The 15,510-nt window shown below is 51.0% G+C and overlaps 2 protein-coding genes across 9 annotated transcripts in view; one reads left to right on the top strand and one right to left on the bottom strand.

Annotated features, from left to right (window-relative positions):
* Positions 1-9,809, bottom strand: part of LOC147031093 (ETS domain-containing transcription factor ERF-like) — a 29,634-nt gene extending 19,825 nt beyond the window's left edge. Inside the window, exon 1 of one of the 2 annotated variants that reach the window (XM_085875816.1) lies at positions 9,285-9,809. In XM_085875816.1, coding sequence (XP_085731942.1) covers positions 9,285-9,306 — 22 coding nt within the window. In that variant the 5' untranslated portion in view covers positions 9,307-9,809. The remainder of the gene's footprint in view (positions 1-9,284) is intronic. The other variant, XM_085875817.1, reaches the window with a different exon arrangement.
* Positions 9,810-11,312: 1,503 nt separating this feature from the next.
* Positions 11,313-15,510, top strand: part of LOC147031092 (uncharacterized) — a 17,434-nt gene continuing 13,236 nt past the window's right edge. For 3 of the 7 annotated variants that reach the window (XM_085875821.1, XM_085875820.1, XM_085875819.1), the window contains exon 1: positions 11,324-13,071. The gene's annotated coding sequence lies outside the window, so the exon portion shown is untranslated. The other 4 variants (XM_085875823.1, XM_085875824.1, XM_085875822.1 and 1 more) reach the window with 2 other exon arrangements.

Raw genomic sequence — 15,510 nt, 5'->3', positions numbered from 1 at the left:
GTGGAGATAGAGAGGACAGAAGGAGAGTGTGGACCAAGTGGAGTTCGAGAGAGGATGGAAGGAGAGTGCAGACCAAGTGGAGATAGTGAGAGGATGGAAGGAGAGTGCGGACCAAGTGGAGATAGAGAGGACAGAAGGAGAGTGTGGACCAAGTGGAGTTAGAGAGAGGATGGAAGGAGAGTGCAGACCAAGTGGAGATAGAGAGAGGATGGAAGGAGAGTGCGGACCAAGTGGAGATAGAGAGGACAGAAGGACAGTGTGGACCAAGTGGAGATAGAGAGGACAGAAGGAGAGTGTGGACCAAGTGGGGAGAGAGAGAGAGAGAGAGGACTGAAGGAGAGTGTGGACCAAGTGGAGTTAGAGAGAGGACAGAAGGAGAGTTTGGACCAAGTGGAGTTAGAGAGAGGACGGAAGGAGAGTGTGGACCAAGTGGAGATAGAGAGAGAGGATGCAAGGAGAGTGTGGACCAAGTGGAGTCAGAGAGAGGACAGAAGGAGAGTGTGGACCACGTGGAGATAGAGGACAGAAGGAGAGTGTGGACTAAGTAGAGACAGAGAGGACAGAAGGAGAGTGTGGACTAAGTGGAGATAGAGAGGACAGAAGGAGAGTGTGGACCAAGTGGAGATAGAGAGGACAGAAGGAGAGTGTGGACCACGTGGAGATAGAGAGGACAGAAGGAGAGTGTGGACTAAGTGGAGATAGAGAGAGGACTGAAAGAGAGTGTGGACCAAGTGGAGTCAGAGAGAGGACAGAAGGAGAGTGTGGACTTAGTGGAGATAGAGAGGACAGAAGGAGAGTGTGGACCAAGTGGAGATAGAGAGGACAGAAGGAGAGTGTGGACCAAGTGGAGTTAGAGAGAGGATGGAAGGAGAGTGCAGACCAAGTGGAGATAGTGAGAGGATGGAAGGAGAGTGCGGACCAAGTGGAGATAGAGAGGACAGAAGGAGAGTGTGGACCAAGTGGAGTTAGAGAGAGGACGGAAGGAGAGTGTGGACCAAGTGGAGATAGAGAGAGGATGGAAGGCGAGTGTGCACCAAGTGGAGATAGAGAGAGGGTTGAAGGAGAGTGTGGACCAAGTGGAGATAGAGAGAGGACTGAAGGAGAGTGTGGACCAAGTGGAGATCGAGAGAGGACGGAAGGAGAGTGCAGACCAAGTGGAGATAGAGAGAGGATGGAAGTAGAGTGTGGACCAAGTGGAGATAGAGAGGACAGAAGGAGAGTGTGGACTAAGTGGAGATAGAGAGGACAGAAGGAGAGTGTGGACCAAGTGCAGATAGAGAGGAAAGAAGGAGAGTGTGGACCAAGTGGAGAGAGAGAGAGAGGACTGAAGGAGAGTGTGGACCAAGTGGAGTTAGAGAGAGGACAAAAGGAGAGTGTGGACCAAGTGGAGATAGAGGACAGAAGGAGAGTTTGGACCAAGTGGAGTTAGAGAGAGGACAGAAGGAGAGTGTGGACCAAGTAGAGTTAGAGAGAGGATGAAGGAGAGGGTGGACCAAGTGGAGATAGAGAGAGGACTGAAGGAGAGTGTGGAGTTAGAGAGAGGACGGAAGGAGAGTGCAGACCAAGTGGAGATAGAGAGAGGACAGAAGGAGAGTGTGGACTAAGTAGAGTAGAGACAGGACAGAAGGAGAGTGTGGACTAAGTGGAGATAGAGAGAGGACGGAAGGAGAGTATGGACCAAGTGGAGTTAGAGAGAGGACGGAAGGAGAGTGTGGACCAAGTGGAGTTAGAGAGAAGACGGAAGGAGAGTGTGGACCAAGTGGAGATAGAGAGAGGATGGAAGGAGAGTGTCGACCAAGTGGAGATTGAGAGGACGGAAGGAGAGTGTGGACCAAGTGGAGATAGAGAGAGGATATAAGGAGAGTGTGCACCAAGTGGAGATAGAGAGGACGGAAGGAGAGTGTGGACCAAGTGGAGTTAGAGACAGGACGGAAGGAGAGTGTGGACCAAGTGGAGTTAGAGAGAGGATGGAAGGAGAGTGTGGACCAAGTGGAGATAGAGAGAGGATAGAAGGAGAGTGTGGACCAAGTGGAGATAGAGAGAGAGGACTGAAGGAGAGTGTGGACCAAGTGGAGTTAGAGAGAGAGGACAGAAAGAGAGTGTGGACCAAGTGGAGTTAGTGAGAGGACAGAAGGAGTGTGGACCAAGTGGAGATAGAGGACAGAAGGAGAGTGTGGACTAAGTAGAAATAGAGAGGACAGAAGGAGAGTGTGGACTAAGTGGAGATAGAGAGAGGATGGAAGGAGAGTGTGGACCAAGTGGAGATAGAGAGGACAGAAGGAGAGTGTGGACCAAGTGGAGATAGAGAGAGGATAGAAGGAGAGTGTGGACCAAGTGGAGATAGAGAGAGGACTGAAGGAGAGTGTGGACCAAGTGGAGATAGAGAGAGGATGGAAGGAGAGTGTGGACCAAGTGGAGATAGAGAGAGGATGGAAGGAAAGTGTGGAGATAGAGAGAGGACAGAAGGAGAGTATGGACCAGGTGGAGATAGAGAGTGGTCGGAAGGAGAGTGTGGACCAAGTGGAGTTAGAGAGAGGACGGAAGGAGAGTGTGCACCAAGTGGAGATAGAGAGAGGGTTGAAGGAGAGTGTGGACCAAGTGGAGATAGAGAGGACAGAAGGAGAGTGTGGACCAAGTGGAGATAGAGAGAGGACTGAAGGAGAGTGTGGACCAAGTGGAGATAGAGAGAGGACGGAAGGAGAGTGCAGACCAAGTGGAGATAGAGAGAGGATGGAAGTAGAGTGTGGACCAAGTGGAGATAGAGAGGACAGAAGGAGAGTGTGGACTAAGTGGAGATAGAGAGGACAGAAGGAGAGTGTGGACCAAGTGCAGATAGAGAGGAAAGAAGGAGAGTGTGGACCAAGTGGAGAGAGAGAGAGAGGACTGAAGGAGAGTGTGGACCAAGTGGAGTTAGAGAGAGGACAAAAGGAGAGTGTGGACCAAGTGGAGATAGAGGACAGAAGTAGAGTTTGGACCAAGTGGAGTGTGGACCAAGTAGAGTTAGAGAGAGGATGAAGGAGAGGGTGGACCAAGTGGAGATAGAGAGAGGACTGAAGGAGAGTGTGGAGTTAGAGAGAGGACGGAAGGAGAGTGCAGACCAAGTGGAGATAGAGAGAGGACAGAAGGAGAGTGTGGACTAAGTAGAGTAGAGACAGGACAGAAGGAGAGTGTGGACTAAGTGGAGATAGAGAGAGGACGGAAGGAGAATATGGACCAAGTGGAGTTAGAGAGAGGACGGAAGGAGAGTGTGGACCAAGTGGAGTTAGAGAGAGGACGGAAGGAGAGAGAGGACGGAAGGAGAGTGTGGACCAAGTGGAGATAGAGAGAGGATGGAAGGAGAGTGTCGACCAAGTGGAGATTGAGAGGACGGAAGGAGAGTGTGGACCAAGTGGAGATAGAGAGAGGATATAAGGAGAGTGTGCACCAAGTGGAGATAGAGAGGACGGAAGGAGAGTGTGGACCAAGTGGAGTTAGAGACAGGACGGAAGGAGAGTGTGGACCAAGTGGAGTTAGAGAGAGGATGGAAGGAGAGTGTGGACCAAGTGGAGATAGAGAGAGGATAGAAGGAGAGTGTGGACCAAGTGGAGATAGAGAGAGAGGACTGAAGGAGAGTGTGGACCAAGTGGAGTTAGAGAGAGAGGACAGAAAGAGAGTGTGGACCAAGTGGAGTTAGTGAGAGGACAGAAGGAGTGTGGACCAAGTGGAGATAGAGGACAGAAGGAGAGTGTGGACTAAGTAGAAATAGAGAGGACAGAAGGAGAGTGTGGACTAAGTGGAGATAGAGAGAGGATGGAAGGAGAGTGTGGACCAAGTGGAGATAGAGAGGACAGAAGGAGAGTGTGGACCAAGTGGAGATAGAGAGAGGACAGAAGGAGAGTGTGGACCAAATGGAGATAGAGGACAGAAGGAGAGTGTGGACCAAGTGGAGATAGAGAGAGGACTGAAGGAGAGTGTGGACCAAGTGGAGATAGAGGACAGAAGGAGAGTTTGGACCAAGTGGAGATCGAGAGAGGACTGAAGGAGAGTGTGGACCAAGTGGAGATAGAGAGGACAGAAGGAGAGTGTGGACCAAGTGGAGCTAGAGAGGACAGAAGGAGAGTGTGGACCAAATGGAGATAGAGGACAGAAGGAGAGTGTGGACCAAGTGGAGATAGAGGACAGAAGGAGAGTTTGGACCAAGTGGAGATCGAGAGAGGACTGAAGGAGAGTTTGGACCAAGTGGAGATAGAGAGAGGACAGAAGGAGAGTTTGGACCAAGTGGAGATAGAGAGAGGACTGAAGGAGAGTGTGGACCAAGTGGAGATAGAGAGAGGACAGAAGGAGAGTGTGGACCAAGTGGAGATAGAGAGGACAGGAGGAGAGTGTGGACCAAGTGGAGATAGAGAGAGGACTGAAGGAGAGTGTGGACCAAGTGGAGATAGAGAGAGGACAGAAGGAGAGTGTGGACCAAGTGGAGATAGAGAGGACAGGAGGAGAGTGTGGACCAAGTGGAGAAAGAGAGAGGACAGGAGTTTGCGTTGGAATCGAAGGAGAGGCAAAGGGAAGTCAAAATGTCCAACCTTTACATACGTATTAAATATACGACCACAAACTCATCGTGCTTGACTGTGCATAAAAGAGGAAAAAAGTGAGAAAAGGGAAGCAGTAATTGTTGGATTGGGTGGTGGGAGTGGAAAGAGGAGATATGAGTTAAGGGAAGAGAATTATGGGTGAGGTAAATGAAAATATGGTGAAGAAGAAAATAAAGACAAAGCAGAAACAACCCAAGTACCTTGTCCCTCACCCCCCCCAACTGAGAATTCAACCCTTTAACCCTCCCAAATCCAAAAAGTTGAACATACAAATCTAGCAACTCTTTGGTATCTTCAGAAAGTCAAAGGTTTCCTTCAACTCTGCTCCTTCACCCCTAAATATAGAGGCCTCAGCAAGTTTAGGTCGTCGGTTGTAGACAGCAACCGCTCAGCGTGGTACTACCGTTCTGACTTCGGAGCGTTAAAGTGGTGCCCGGTACCATCTTGCACTCTTAGTGTCAGGATTGCTCGTCTTACTTTCTGTCTCACTCAAACAGCTTTAATCTCCCTTTCTTGCAAACGAACATCACACTTTTCTTACTCACTCATTTTCACTCACTTTTATTTCTCTTTATTTAAGGCCTGGCCTCGATGAGGACGATTTAGTCCACGACTGGTGCTTTCAACATAAATAAATAAATAAAAAGTATATCTGATTGTGCCCTCCCCCTGATCAATCGATACAGCCCATCTTCATCATCTCAAGAAATCTCTCATACCTCCACCAAGAGCTTGTCCTAACTCATTCACTTTGCAAAGATTTTATTTATTCACTTTCTAACCCCTGTCCACATTCTGTTTACCACGACATTCAGTTGCACAGCAAACACCTCTTTATGCAGCACTTTCATGAACCTTGACCATTACATCAAGGGAAGATGAAAAAAAAATTTTAAGGAAATGCAGCGTCATCCTTCATTCACAGTGTCAGGTCCAAGGCAGAGCTGGCAACCCACACACCCACCCACAAAACTTACATGTCTGGGGCAGGATAGGCTGCCTCGACACCACACTCGCAGAGCCCAGACCAAGGCAGGGTCAGGCATGTGACAACCCTTATGTGGGGACCAAGAAAGAGCAGCCCACAAGCCACCCCCTTCCTGGGAACCATGGTCGGGCTGGACGTGCACCGCCACCTTCGCAGGAACCGTGGCAGGGCCGCCTGTTCGAGCGATGATCCCTTGTAGGGAGCAGGTCAGGGCCAGCCACTGCCCCCTCCCCGGAAACCGTGGCACGGCCACCAGCCCACCGCCCCACAAAGAACCATGGCAGGGTTGGACACGCACTGCCACCTTCGCACGAACCACAGTTGAGCAGTCTGCTCGATACCCCCTTTGTGGGGAAGCAAGGAAGAGCCGGCCACTGCCCCATCCACGGGAACTGTGGCACAGCCACCCTCCTATGGAACCGTGGGAACAAAGCCAGGGCTGCCTGCTCGCATTCCCAAGCCAGGGTCTCTGCTTGCGCTGACGTGGGGACTTAGCCAGGGTCACATTCCCGCCGCCCCTTGGGGACCGAGGACGGGCCGCTTGCTTGCTGCAGGGTTGGGACAGAGCAAAGGCCACCAACTGCCATCCCGCAAGGACCAAGTCAGGCCCATCCTGTCGCCTCCCTGGGATGGACTAAGCCAGGACCGCCCATGGGGAATGAGGCAGAGCCGCCCCGACACCAGCACATCAGGTAAAAGCTAAGGCTACCCATAAGCCACACTGGGGATCAAGCTAATAGTGCTCACACCTTTCCATGGAAATTCAGCAAGGGATAGCCACTTACAACCCCACGGAGACTGAGGCAGTGCTGTTGGTCATTTGCCCCCCCCCCCAGGGACCAAACCAGAGCCACCCACCCACACGCCGCTCCACGGGAACCGGGGCAGCGCCACCCACACGCCGCTTCACGGGAACCGGGGCAGCGCCACCCACACGCCGCTCCACGGGAACCGGGGCAGCGCCACCCACACGCCGCTCCACGGGAACCGGGGCAGCGCCACCCACACGCCGCTCCACGGGAACCGGGGCAGCGCCACCCACACGCCGCTCCACGGGAACCGGGGCAGCGCCACCCACACGCCGCTCCACTGGAACCGGGGCAGCCCCACCCACACGCCGCTCCACGGGAACCGGGGCAGCGCCACCCACACGCCGCTCCACGGGAACCGGGGCAGCGCCACCCACACGCCGCTCCACGGGAACCGGGGCAGCGCCACCCACACGCCGCTCCACGGGAACCGGGGCAGCGCCACCCACACGCCGCTCCACTGGAACCGGGGCAGCCCCACCCACACGCCGCTCCACGGGAACCGGGGCAGCGCCACCCACACGCCGCTCCACGGGAACCGGAGCAGCGCCACCCACACGCCGCTCCAAGGGAACCGGGGCAGCGCCACCCGCACGCCGCTCCACGGAAACCGAGGCAGCGCCACCCGCACGCCGCTCCACGGAAACCGGGGCAGCGCCGCCCGCACGCCGCTCCACGGGAACCGGGGCAGCGCCGCCCGCATGCCGCTCCACGGGAACCGGGCTGCCCAAAACCCTCTGGGGACTGAGGATGGCTGTTGATTCGCGAGGACCAAGCCAGGTCCATCCATGCTCCTGCTTGCTGTCCCATGGAGACAGACAGGGAAAGATGGGAGAAGTATGGTGTCACTTGACATGCGAGGGTCATCCCAAAATCAAGGAACCAGGACTGCACCGGGGGGGGGGGGAACAAGGTGGGCCGCCTGCCCATTGTGGTGTGTCATCCACGAGACGGCAATCTCCTTGGGTTAACCTGAGGCAGTCCCTCCGGGTGGGTGCCTGCTCACCAGATTCTCAAAGCGAGGGAACCTCGTGAGTGAAGGAAGCCAATGGGCCAACCATGTGCCTCGTGGTTGCAGCAGATTGATCGGCATCTCAAAGAGATGGGGATGGACAGGACGTCTGCCTGGGGGTGGCCAGGCGGAGGCTCCTGGAGTACCGGCAGAAAGTGGAAGCAGCGACGCACTGCTGTGGCGCATGCTCCCATACCTGACCTGTCATGAATGTCCATTGCCCAACATGAAGGAGGTCCCTCTGCGGAGAAGGAGCCAGAACCACCCGAACGCCAAGTGGGGATAAATCTAGGGACTCTCGCCCGGCTTCCGTGGGGACTGAGCAAGGGCTGCCCACCCCGATGCTGTAGGAACGAAAACAAGACTGCGGGCCCGCCGCTCTCAGGCACTGAGGCAGGGTTGTGGGCCCACCGCTCCTCATGAATTGAGGCAGGGATGCCCGCACGCCATACTACGCAGGAGCCCAGGTCGTACACACAACACCACACCGGGAACAAGCCCAGGTCACACACACACAGCCCCCGGGAAACAAGCCAGTGCCGCCCGCTCCACAAGGAACCAAGACAGGCTCCCCACCCCACAGGGAGTGAGGCAGAGCCACCACACTGTCACCCGGTGTGGAACGATGCAGGGCCGCCGGGTGGCTGCCCGGTCTGGACCGGGGCGGGGCCGCCACCCGGTATGGACCGGGGCGGGACTGCCGGGTAGCCGCCCGGGCTGGACCGGGGCGGGGCCGCCGGGTCGCCGCCCGGGCTGGACCGGGGCGGGGCCGCCGGGTCGCCGCCCGGGCTGGACCGGGGCGGGGCCGCCGGGTCGCCAGCCAGTGTGGACCGGGGCGGGGCCGCCCGCACGCCACCCCGCGGGGACTGAGGCGGGGTCGCCCGCACGCCACCCCGTGGGGACCGAGGCGGGGTCGCCCGCACGCCACCCCGTGGGGACCGAGGCGGGGTCGCCCGCACGCCACCCCGTGGGGACCAAGGCATGGTCTGCCATCCGAACCCCGAGTCTGGGCCATCAACACACCTCCTGACTGTGAACGAGCTCGGGCCACCCTTACGCCGCCCTGTGGAGATCAAGCCAGGGCCACGCATGTCACCCTGGAGCCAGAGTCGTCTGTCCGACGCTCCACAGAGACCGAACCACAGGCCGCACCATAAACCACTTGTCTGGCCCAGGGGCGCTCGTTCCTCTGCCCCGTGGGGATCGAGCCAGGGCCACTCACCTGCCACCACCCGGGGACTGAGCCAGCGCCTCTTAAAAGCAGCTTCGTGGGGACAGGCAAAACCGTCCAGAGGGCACCGATGTGCCGCCCTGCGGGCACCGAGGCAGAGCCACAGTTGGCGTTGAATACAGTTTGACTGTGTCAGACCTCCGCAAGCACAGGCATAAATTAAAGTATCATCCAGCTGAGCAGAGGCCATCGCACCAACACAACATAAGAACCATAAGCAGCAATTTCGGGAAAAATGTTTTCAAAGTGGTTACGCGAGTCAGTGTCCGTGAGCAGACCAAGCAGAGTACAGTCGCGAATGGAGACGGGACAGTGTGGGACATGAACCAGTGACGTGTTTACCGCCGGCAGGAAGCTCCAACCACCCGACGAAGTGACAAACACGGAGAGGGAGGAAAAGGAGTCAAAAACAGTCACAGAGACTTCAAGTCACGTACAAGGAAGAACTCGTACTCGGGTCATCGGGATCTACTAAAAAGTGTGTTAGAGCGTGTCAAAGAGCACGGGTACGGAACAGCACAGGTAGGGGAATGTACGGGCACGGGGACAGCACGGATATGGGGAAAGCACGGGCACGGGGAAAGCACGGGCAGAGTACGGGCACAGCTCCAGAGTTTAAGAAACGCCAGGAGCAAAGGGAGCCCGAGCCGGGTGTGTGAGAAGTGCGACCGACCTGGTTCCGCTCCGTCCTTCATCGCCGTGAAGAGAGGGGTGCGAGGAGGACGTCGGAGAGACGTGGGAATGTGAAGAAGCGAGAAGAGAGAGCGAGAGTGGGGAGTTTAGAAAGGGAGAGGTGGGAGTGGAGAGTTGGGAGGAGAGTGAGAGAGTGAGACAGAGAGAGGAAAAAGAAGAGGGAGGAGAGCGGAAGAGCGACAGAAACACGGAGGGACAGCGGAACACAAACAACACGGAGAGTGGCGGTTAAACATGGAAGTACGAAGACTGTGCTTCAACAAACAGACTTTTGTTGGGAATTAAGGGAGAAGCACACGTAAGTGAAGAACGCAGAGTAAAGGTAGCTAAAAGTAAATGGGGGAAAAGGAGGAGAAAGAGACATAAAAACATAGAAGTTCGCGCAACAGAGCCAAAGAGAAAGAGCAGACAGAGCGAAATGAGTTCAAAGGGGCAGCCAAGAGGACTGGAGGGTGGGGAGGGGAGGTGAGGGGAAAGGAGAAGGGAAGGGAGACTACCCGGACTCCGCCCCGCCCTCTCCCGGATCCTCCGCCCCCTTCCTCGCAGCGCCTCCTCCAGGGCAAAGTGGTGCTATAAACGTACTGATGACGTCAAGGGCGCTGCGTCACGGCCGGGAAGAAGTGCGAGGACAGTGGGAGTAAGACGTGAGGGAGGGTTGTTGGTGAGGGAGAGCGAGAAACGCTGAGCGGGAGTCGGATACAGAGTCACACAACGCATAATAATATGTTTACATCACAATCACGGACCGGCGCATATTATCGGTTTTATAATTACTTGTTTCAAAACCATAACAACCAAACCACAAAGGTGAAAGTGAAAAACGAATGGAAAATTAAAAGATTAATCTCATTAACTGCGAGAGAGGAGGGTAGAGGAAATGAAAGTGAACGATAGGAAGAGGAAATCAACGCTATTACTAAATTGGTGGAAAGGATTTTCCTGTAAGATATTCTAAATGACTTTCCGAGAGGAATTCCTGAAGGATTTTCTCGAAGATATCCTAAATGATTTTCCGAGAGGAATTCTTGTGGGATTTTCCTGTAAGATATCCGAAATGATTTTCCGAGAGGAATTCCTGTGGGATTTTCCTGGAAGATATCCTAAATGATTTTCCGAGAGGAATTCTTGTGGGTTTTTCCTGGAAGATATCCCAAATGATTTTCCAAGAGGAATTCCTGTGGGATTTTCCTGGAAGATATCCTAAATGATTTTCCAAAAGGAATTCCTGTGGGATTTTCCTGTAAGATATCAGAAATTATTTTCCGAGAGGAATTCCTGTGGGATTTTCCTGGAAGATATCCTAAATTATTTTCCAAAAGGAATTCCTGTGGGATTTTCCTGTAAGATATCAGAAATTATTTTCCGAGAGGAATTCCTGTGGGATTTTCCTGGAAGATATCCTAAATGATTTTCCGAGAGGAATTCCTGTAGGATTTTCTCTAAGATGTCCTGAATAGTTTTCCGAGAGGAATTCCTGTGGGATTTTCCTGGAAGATATCCGAAATGATTTTCCGAGAGGAATTCCTGTGGGATTTTCCTGCAAGATATCCTAAATGGTTTTCCGAGAGGAATTCCTTTAGGATTTTTCTGTAAGATATCCTAAATGATTTTCCGAGAGGAATTCCTGTGGTATTTTCCTGGAAGATATCCTAAATGATTTTCCAAAAGGAATTCCTGTGTGATTTTCCTGTAAGATATCCGAAATGATTTTCCGAGAGGAATTCCTGTGGGATTTTCCTGGAAGATATCCTAAATAACTTTCCTGAAGGACATGAGACCCCCTCTCACCCTATAAACATGAGACCCCTCTCACCCTGTAAACACGAGACCCCTCTCACCCGGTAAACACGAGACCCCTCTCACCCGGTAAACACAAGACCCCTCTCACCCTGTAAACATGAGACCGCTCTCACCCTGCAAACATGAGACCCCCCCCTCACCCTGTAAACATGAGACCCCCCCCAATCACCCTGTAAACTTGAGACCCCCCCCCAATCACCCTGTAAACATGAGACCCCCCCAATCACCCTGTAAACATGAGACCCCCTCTCACCCTGTAAACACAAGACCCCTCTCACCCTGTAAACACGAGACCCCCTCACCCTGTAAACACGAGACCCCCTCACACATCTACAGTTTACGAGTGTGTCTGTCTGTCTGCGCGACCGTCCCTGAAACCCAAATCTTGTTTCTGATGTTTGGCCAGAACTCCGCACTGACACCCAAATATGAAAACGTCCACTTAGTACGTGTGAGCAGTCAGTACAACATCATGGAGGATTTTCATGGTTATCCCACAATGCCGTGCACGCTGCCAAGTTGATTGTATTCATTCCCTGGTAACGATAGCATCAGTAACTTTACAATCCAGCACGCTTATCTCGTCATTCTGTCTGTCTGTTTGTTTGTTTGTCTGTTTATCGCCTACAGGTCACAATTCGAAACCGATCATCACGAAACTTCACCACATGGTGGAGTTTGGCATAAGGAAGAAGCCTATTGTTTTCGAGATCAAAAGGTCAGCATAGGCCAAAGGTCAACAAACATGTCAAACTTCTAAAATCCTCAATTTTCATCCGATTGACGAGGAATTTGAAAAGGATTTGCAGATCAGGTCACTGAATTCAACCACCAATTATGTTTGTGGTTAACATAGGCCAAAAGGTCAACATATAGGCCAGATTTCTAAAATTGTGAATTTTCATCCGATTGACTTGACGTTTGAAGAGTTGTTGCATATTTGGTCATTGAATTCAACCACCAATTATCTTTGTGGTTAACATAGGCCAAAGGTCAACATAGGCCGAATTTATAAAATTGTCAATTTTCATCTGATTGACTTGAAATTTTAAGATTTCTATTTCAGGTCACCGAATTCACCAGCCAATTATTTTTGAGGTCAACATCGACCAAAAGGTCAACATAGGCCAAAAGTCAACAATTATGTCGAATTTTTTAAATCCTCAATTTTCATTCGATTGACCAGAAATTTCAACAGGATTTTTACATCAGCTCACTGAATTGAACCATCAATTATTTTTGAGGTCAACATCGGTCAAATGGTCAACATACACCAAAGGCCAACAACTTTGGTGAGATTTCTAAAATCCTCAATTTCCATCCGATTGACTTGAAATTTGTAGAAGATTTATATTTCAGGACGTTGAATTCGACCAGCCAATTATTTTTGAGGTCAACATGAACCAAAAGGTCAACATAGGCCAAAGTTCAACAACTATGCTGGAATTTCTAAAATCCTCAATTTTCATGCCAGTGACTTTAAATTTGAAGAGGATTTGCATATCGGCTTATTGAATTCAACCTCCATTTATTTTTGAGGTCAACATAGGCCAAAGGTCAACAAAGGCCGAATTTCTAAAATTGTCAATTTTTATCTGATTGACTTGAAATTTTCAGAGGAGTTGCCCATTTGGTCATTGAATTCAACCACAAATTATTTTTGAGGTGAAATCTGTTTTATTGATTTTGCAAATATCATGCTATGCCTGACATTTTACTCGTTTTCCTTTTCTCACTTGTTTAGCAGCTTGCCAACCAACATGGTGCCCACGCACTGCATCATGGGTACTGATACCCCTCATTAGGTACGCATATGGTGGGGTTGGGGGAGTGAGGGAAGGTAAAATTGACAGGTGATTCACTAAACAGGTGTGTTGAGGAAGGATGGGGTTCAAGGAAGACTGTTCGAAGAATTGACGTCATTGAGTGATCAATCAATGTAAGGAGGAGAGTCCAGGAGGATCCAGGTAAGCTTACTTTGGCACAACTCCCAACCCATGCAGATCCTCTTCCAATGAAATGCAATTCAAGTGGTGGAATTCGAGATGGTGTTTTAGTGTTTATTCCTCCCACTTGTTTGTGAAGGATTAAGTGGAATTTGGGGAAAAGCAAAATGGGAAACTGCAGCGGCACTGGGTAGAACACATGCCTCCGCCAGGCTGAACAGTTTACGTGTTTGTATCCCACTGATATGCCAGATATGGATTCGGACCTGAAGCAAAATCTAATCGCCTTGTTCTTGTCACATACCAAACTCATCCATCTTTTTTTTTTCCAATATACATTGTCGAGGCTCGTATAAGAGCTAACACACAGAATGTGTAACAAGGACAGTGGGAGACAAGAGGAGTGGGAGGGAAGCACAAAACAGTGGGGAACAGAGACATGAGGAGATCAGTGGAAGGGAGAGGGATGGGGTGGGGTACATAAGATTGACACAATTGAGACTTTCGGAAAGGAAAGCAGGGAATTTGAAGGAGGTGGGTTTGGGGTGGATTGACGAGGGTAGAAAATATCGTGGTGTTTGGATGGTCATTCAATTCAACCTTGTTTTATCATGTCATTCACCTTGTTTTGTCATAACCAGTCCACAACTATTTAAAATATCATACGACATATCGGTTTTGGCCCCATCTCTCGGTGGTGAAGAATCACTTAAAAAAAATCAAAAAAATTCTCGGATCCTCATCCGGATCCAGACCATCACCAAAATCGAATCAACTCTTCCTCATCATACACCCAATGTGTCCACCAAGTTTCGTCCAAATCTGTGCACAATTTTGAGATACCCTGGTCACAAACGGGGGTGAAAACATAACCTCCGTCCACCGTCGGTGCTGGAGGTGAATATACAATCTGAACAGGTGGAGATGAGAAATAAATAATGTGCAAACTGAATTTCCAAAGGTCTGTGGTCCATTGTTGGGGTGATGGTTGTTCATTTCTGTGTACTTTGTGTGTGAGAGTCTGTCCACGATATCAGCAAAAGTATTGGGACAGGAAGGGTCTCTGAATTTACAATCGTTTATTGGATTTGTTCAAGGGTGTCACCGTCACACTTTCTTCCAGTGTTTGGTTTAGATATCAGGCCAACTACGCCTACTACTACTACTACTACTACTACTACTACTACTACTACTACTACTACTACTACTACTACTACGACTACGACTACTGTACTTTAAAGACCCCGATGATTCCCAACACCTTGTGGGGTCGGCCCAGGAACGTTTTTGTTTGTAATTTTGTCCGGCGTGCCGGCGATCGCTCACTTCCTCTTTACAGAAGACTTTTTTTCCAGGACATGACCCTCGGTTGACATGGGGGCAGTTCTGATGTGACGGATAAGTTGTGAACTTCTGGCTCCAATTGCCATTCCACGGTGAAGGTCAATCGGCTCTTTTGCTCGAGACATATTCATTACAAATGAGCTTCAATAGGTGATGCACACCTTTACAAATCACTGCCTGCTTTGCACTGTGGGGAAATGTGTACAAGCAGCCTGGTGGGCAGGTGGGGTCTGTGTCAAGTCTGGATGACCTGTCCAAATACTTCTTGTAATAACGGGCTCCAACAACCAGTGCTGGTAGTCGGGTCCTCCAGTTTAACTGCGCACACAATGATGAATCACCCTCACCCTGCTGATGGTTTAAACCTGGATCGGGATTCGAACCCAGACAAGGCAGCTTGGAGCCCAGTCTGTAGTTCTGATGAATAAATTCTTACAACTTCATAGAACCAGACTTCAGAGTTCGATTCCCGACCCAATCATAAACTTTCGGATTGGTGATTCGCAGCCAGGGCTTTGCATCAAAAGGTGTGCCATCCCTCGGGGCTCGCATAAACGTTAAGCCGGATGTCCCATTTGCTAGCATTTATAGATAGTGGACGTTAAAGATCCCATGGTGTCCTTCGTGATGAGTAGACAAGTTATTACCGGCGCCATGAAGAAATTACAAATTCCAGTCTCCTTCAGGCGAACCTCAGCCCTGGCCAGCACGTTCGTGAAAGACTTGGGTTTTCAAAAAAAAAAAAAAAAAACGTTCCCCTGCTGAACCAACAACAATGTGGCAATCATTTTGGGTCTGCAAAGAGGACTTCCTCGGCTGATTAGATTTCTTTTCCATTTAAGTCTTGGCATTGGAGAAACAGCTCGAGCACTTTAATAGTTCCAGAAAGTTTCATCTCAGCTCTTGAAGATTAGGGTTAGCTGTTGGGGTTAGAGTTAGGGTTAGGGTACAAAGGATGGTGAAGATGACCACTGACCAGTGTTATTGTAAGGAACAGGCAGCCTCAGGTCCATTGTAAACCAAGATAGGTACCGGTGGTAACAGGTCTTGGCAAGAAGGGCCAAGTGCTGTGATTTCCGTTTTGGATCTTCCTTATCCACCTGATAACACTGACCA

Source organism: Eptatretus burgeri, chromosome 3 (genome assembly GCF_056783735.1).
Source record: "Eptatretus burgeri isolate ZD-2024b chromosome 3, Ebu_testis_v1, whole genome shotgun sequence".
Lineage (NCBI taxonomy): Eukaryota > Metazoa > Chordata > Myxini > Myxiniformes > Myxinidae > Eptatretus > Eptatretus burgeri.
Note: the sequence above shows the minus strand (reverse complement) of the source record. Positions and strands in the feature narration are given on the sequence as shown.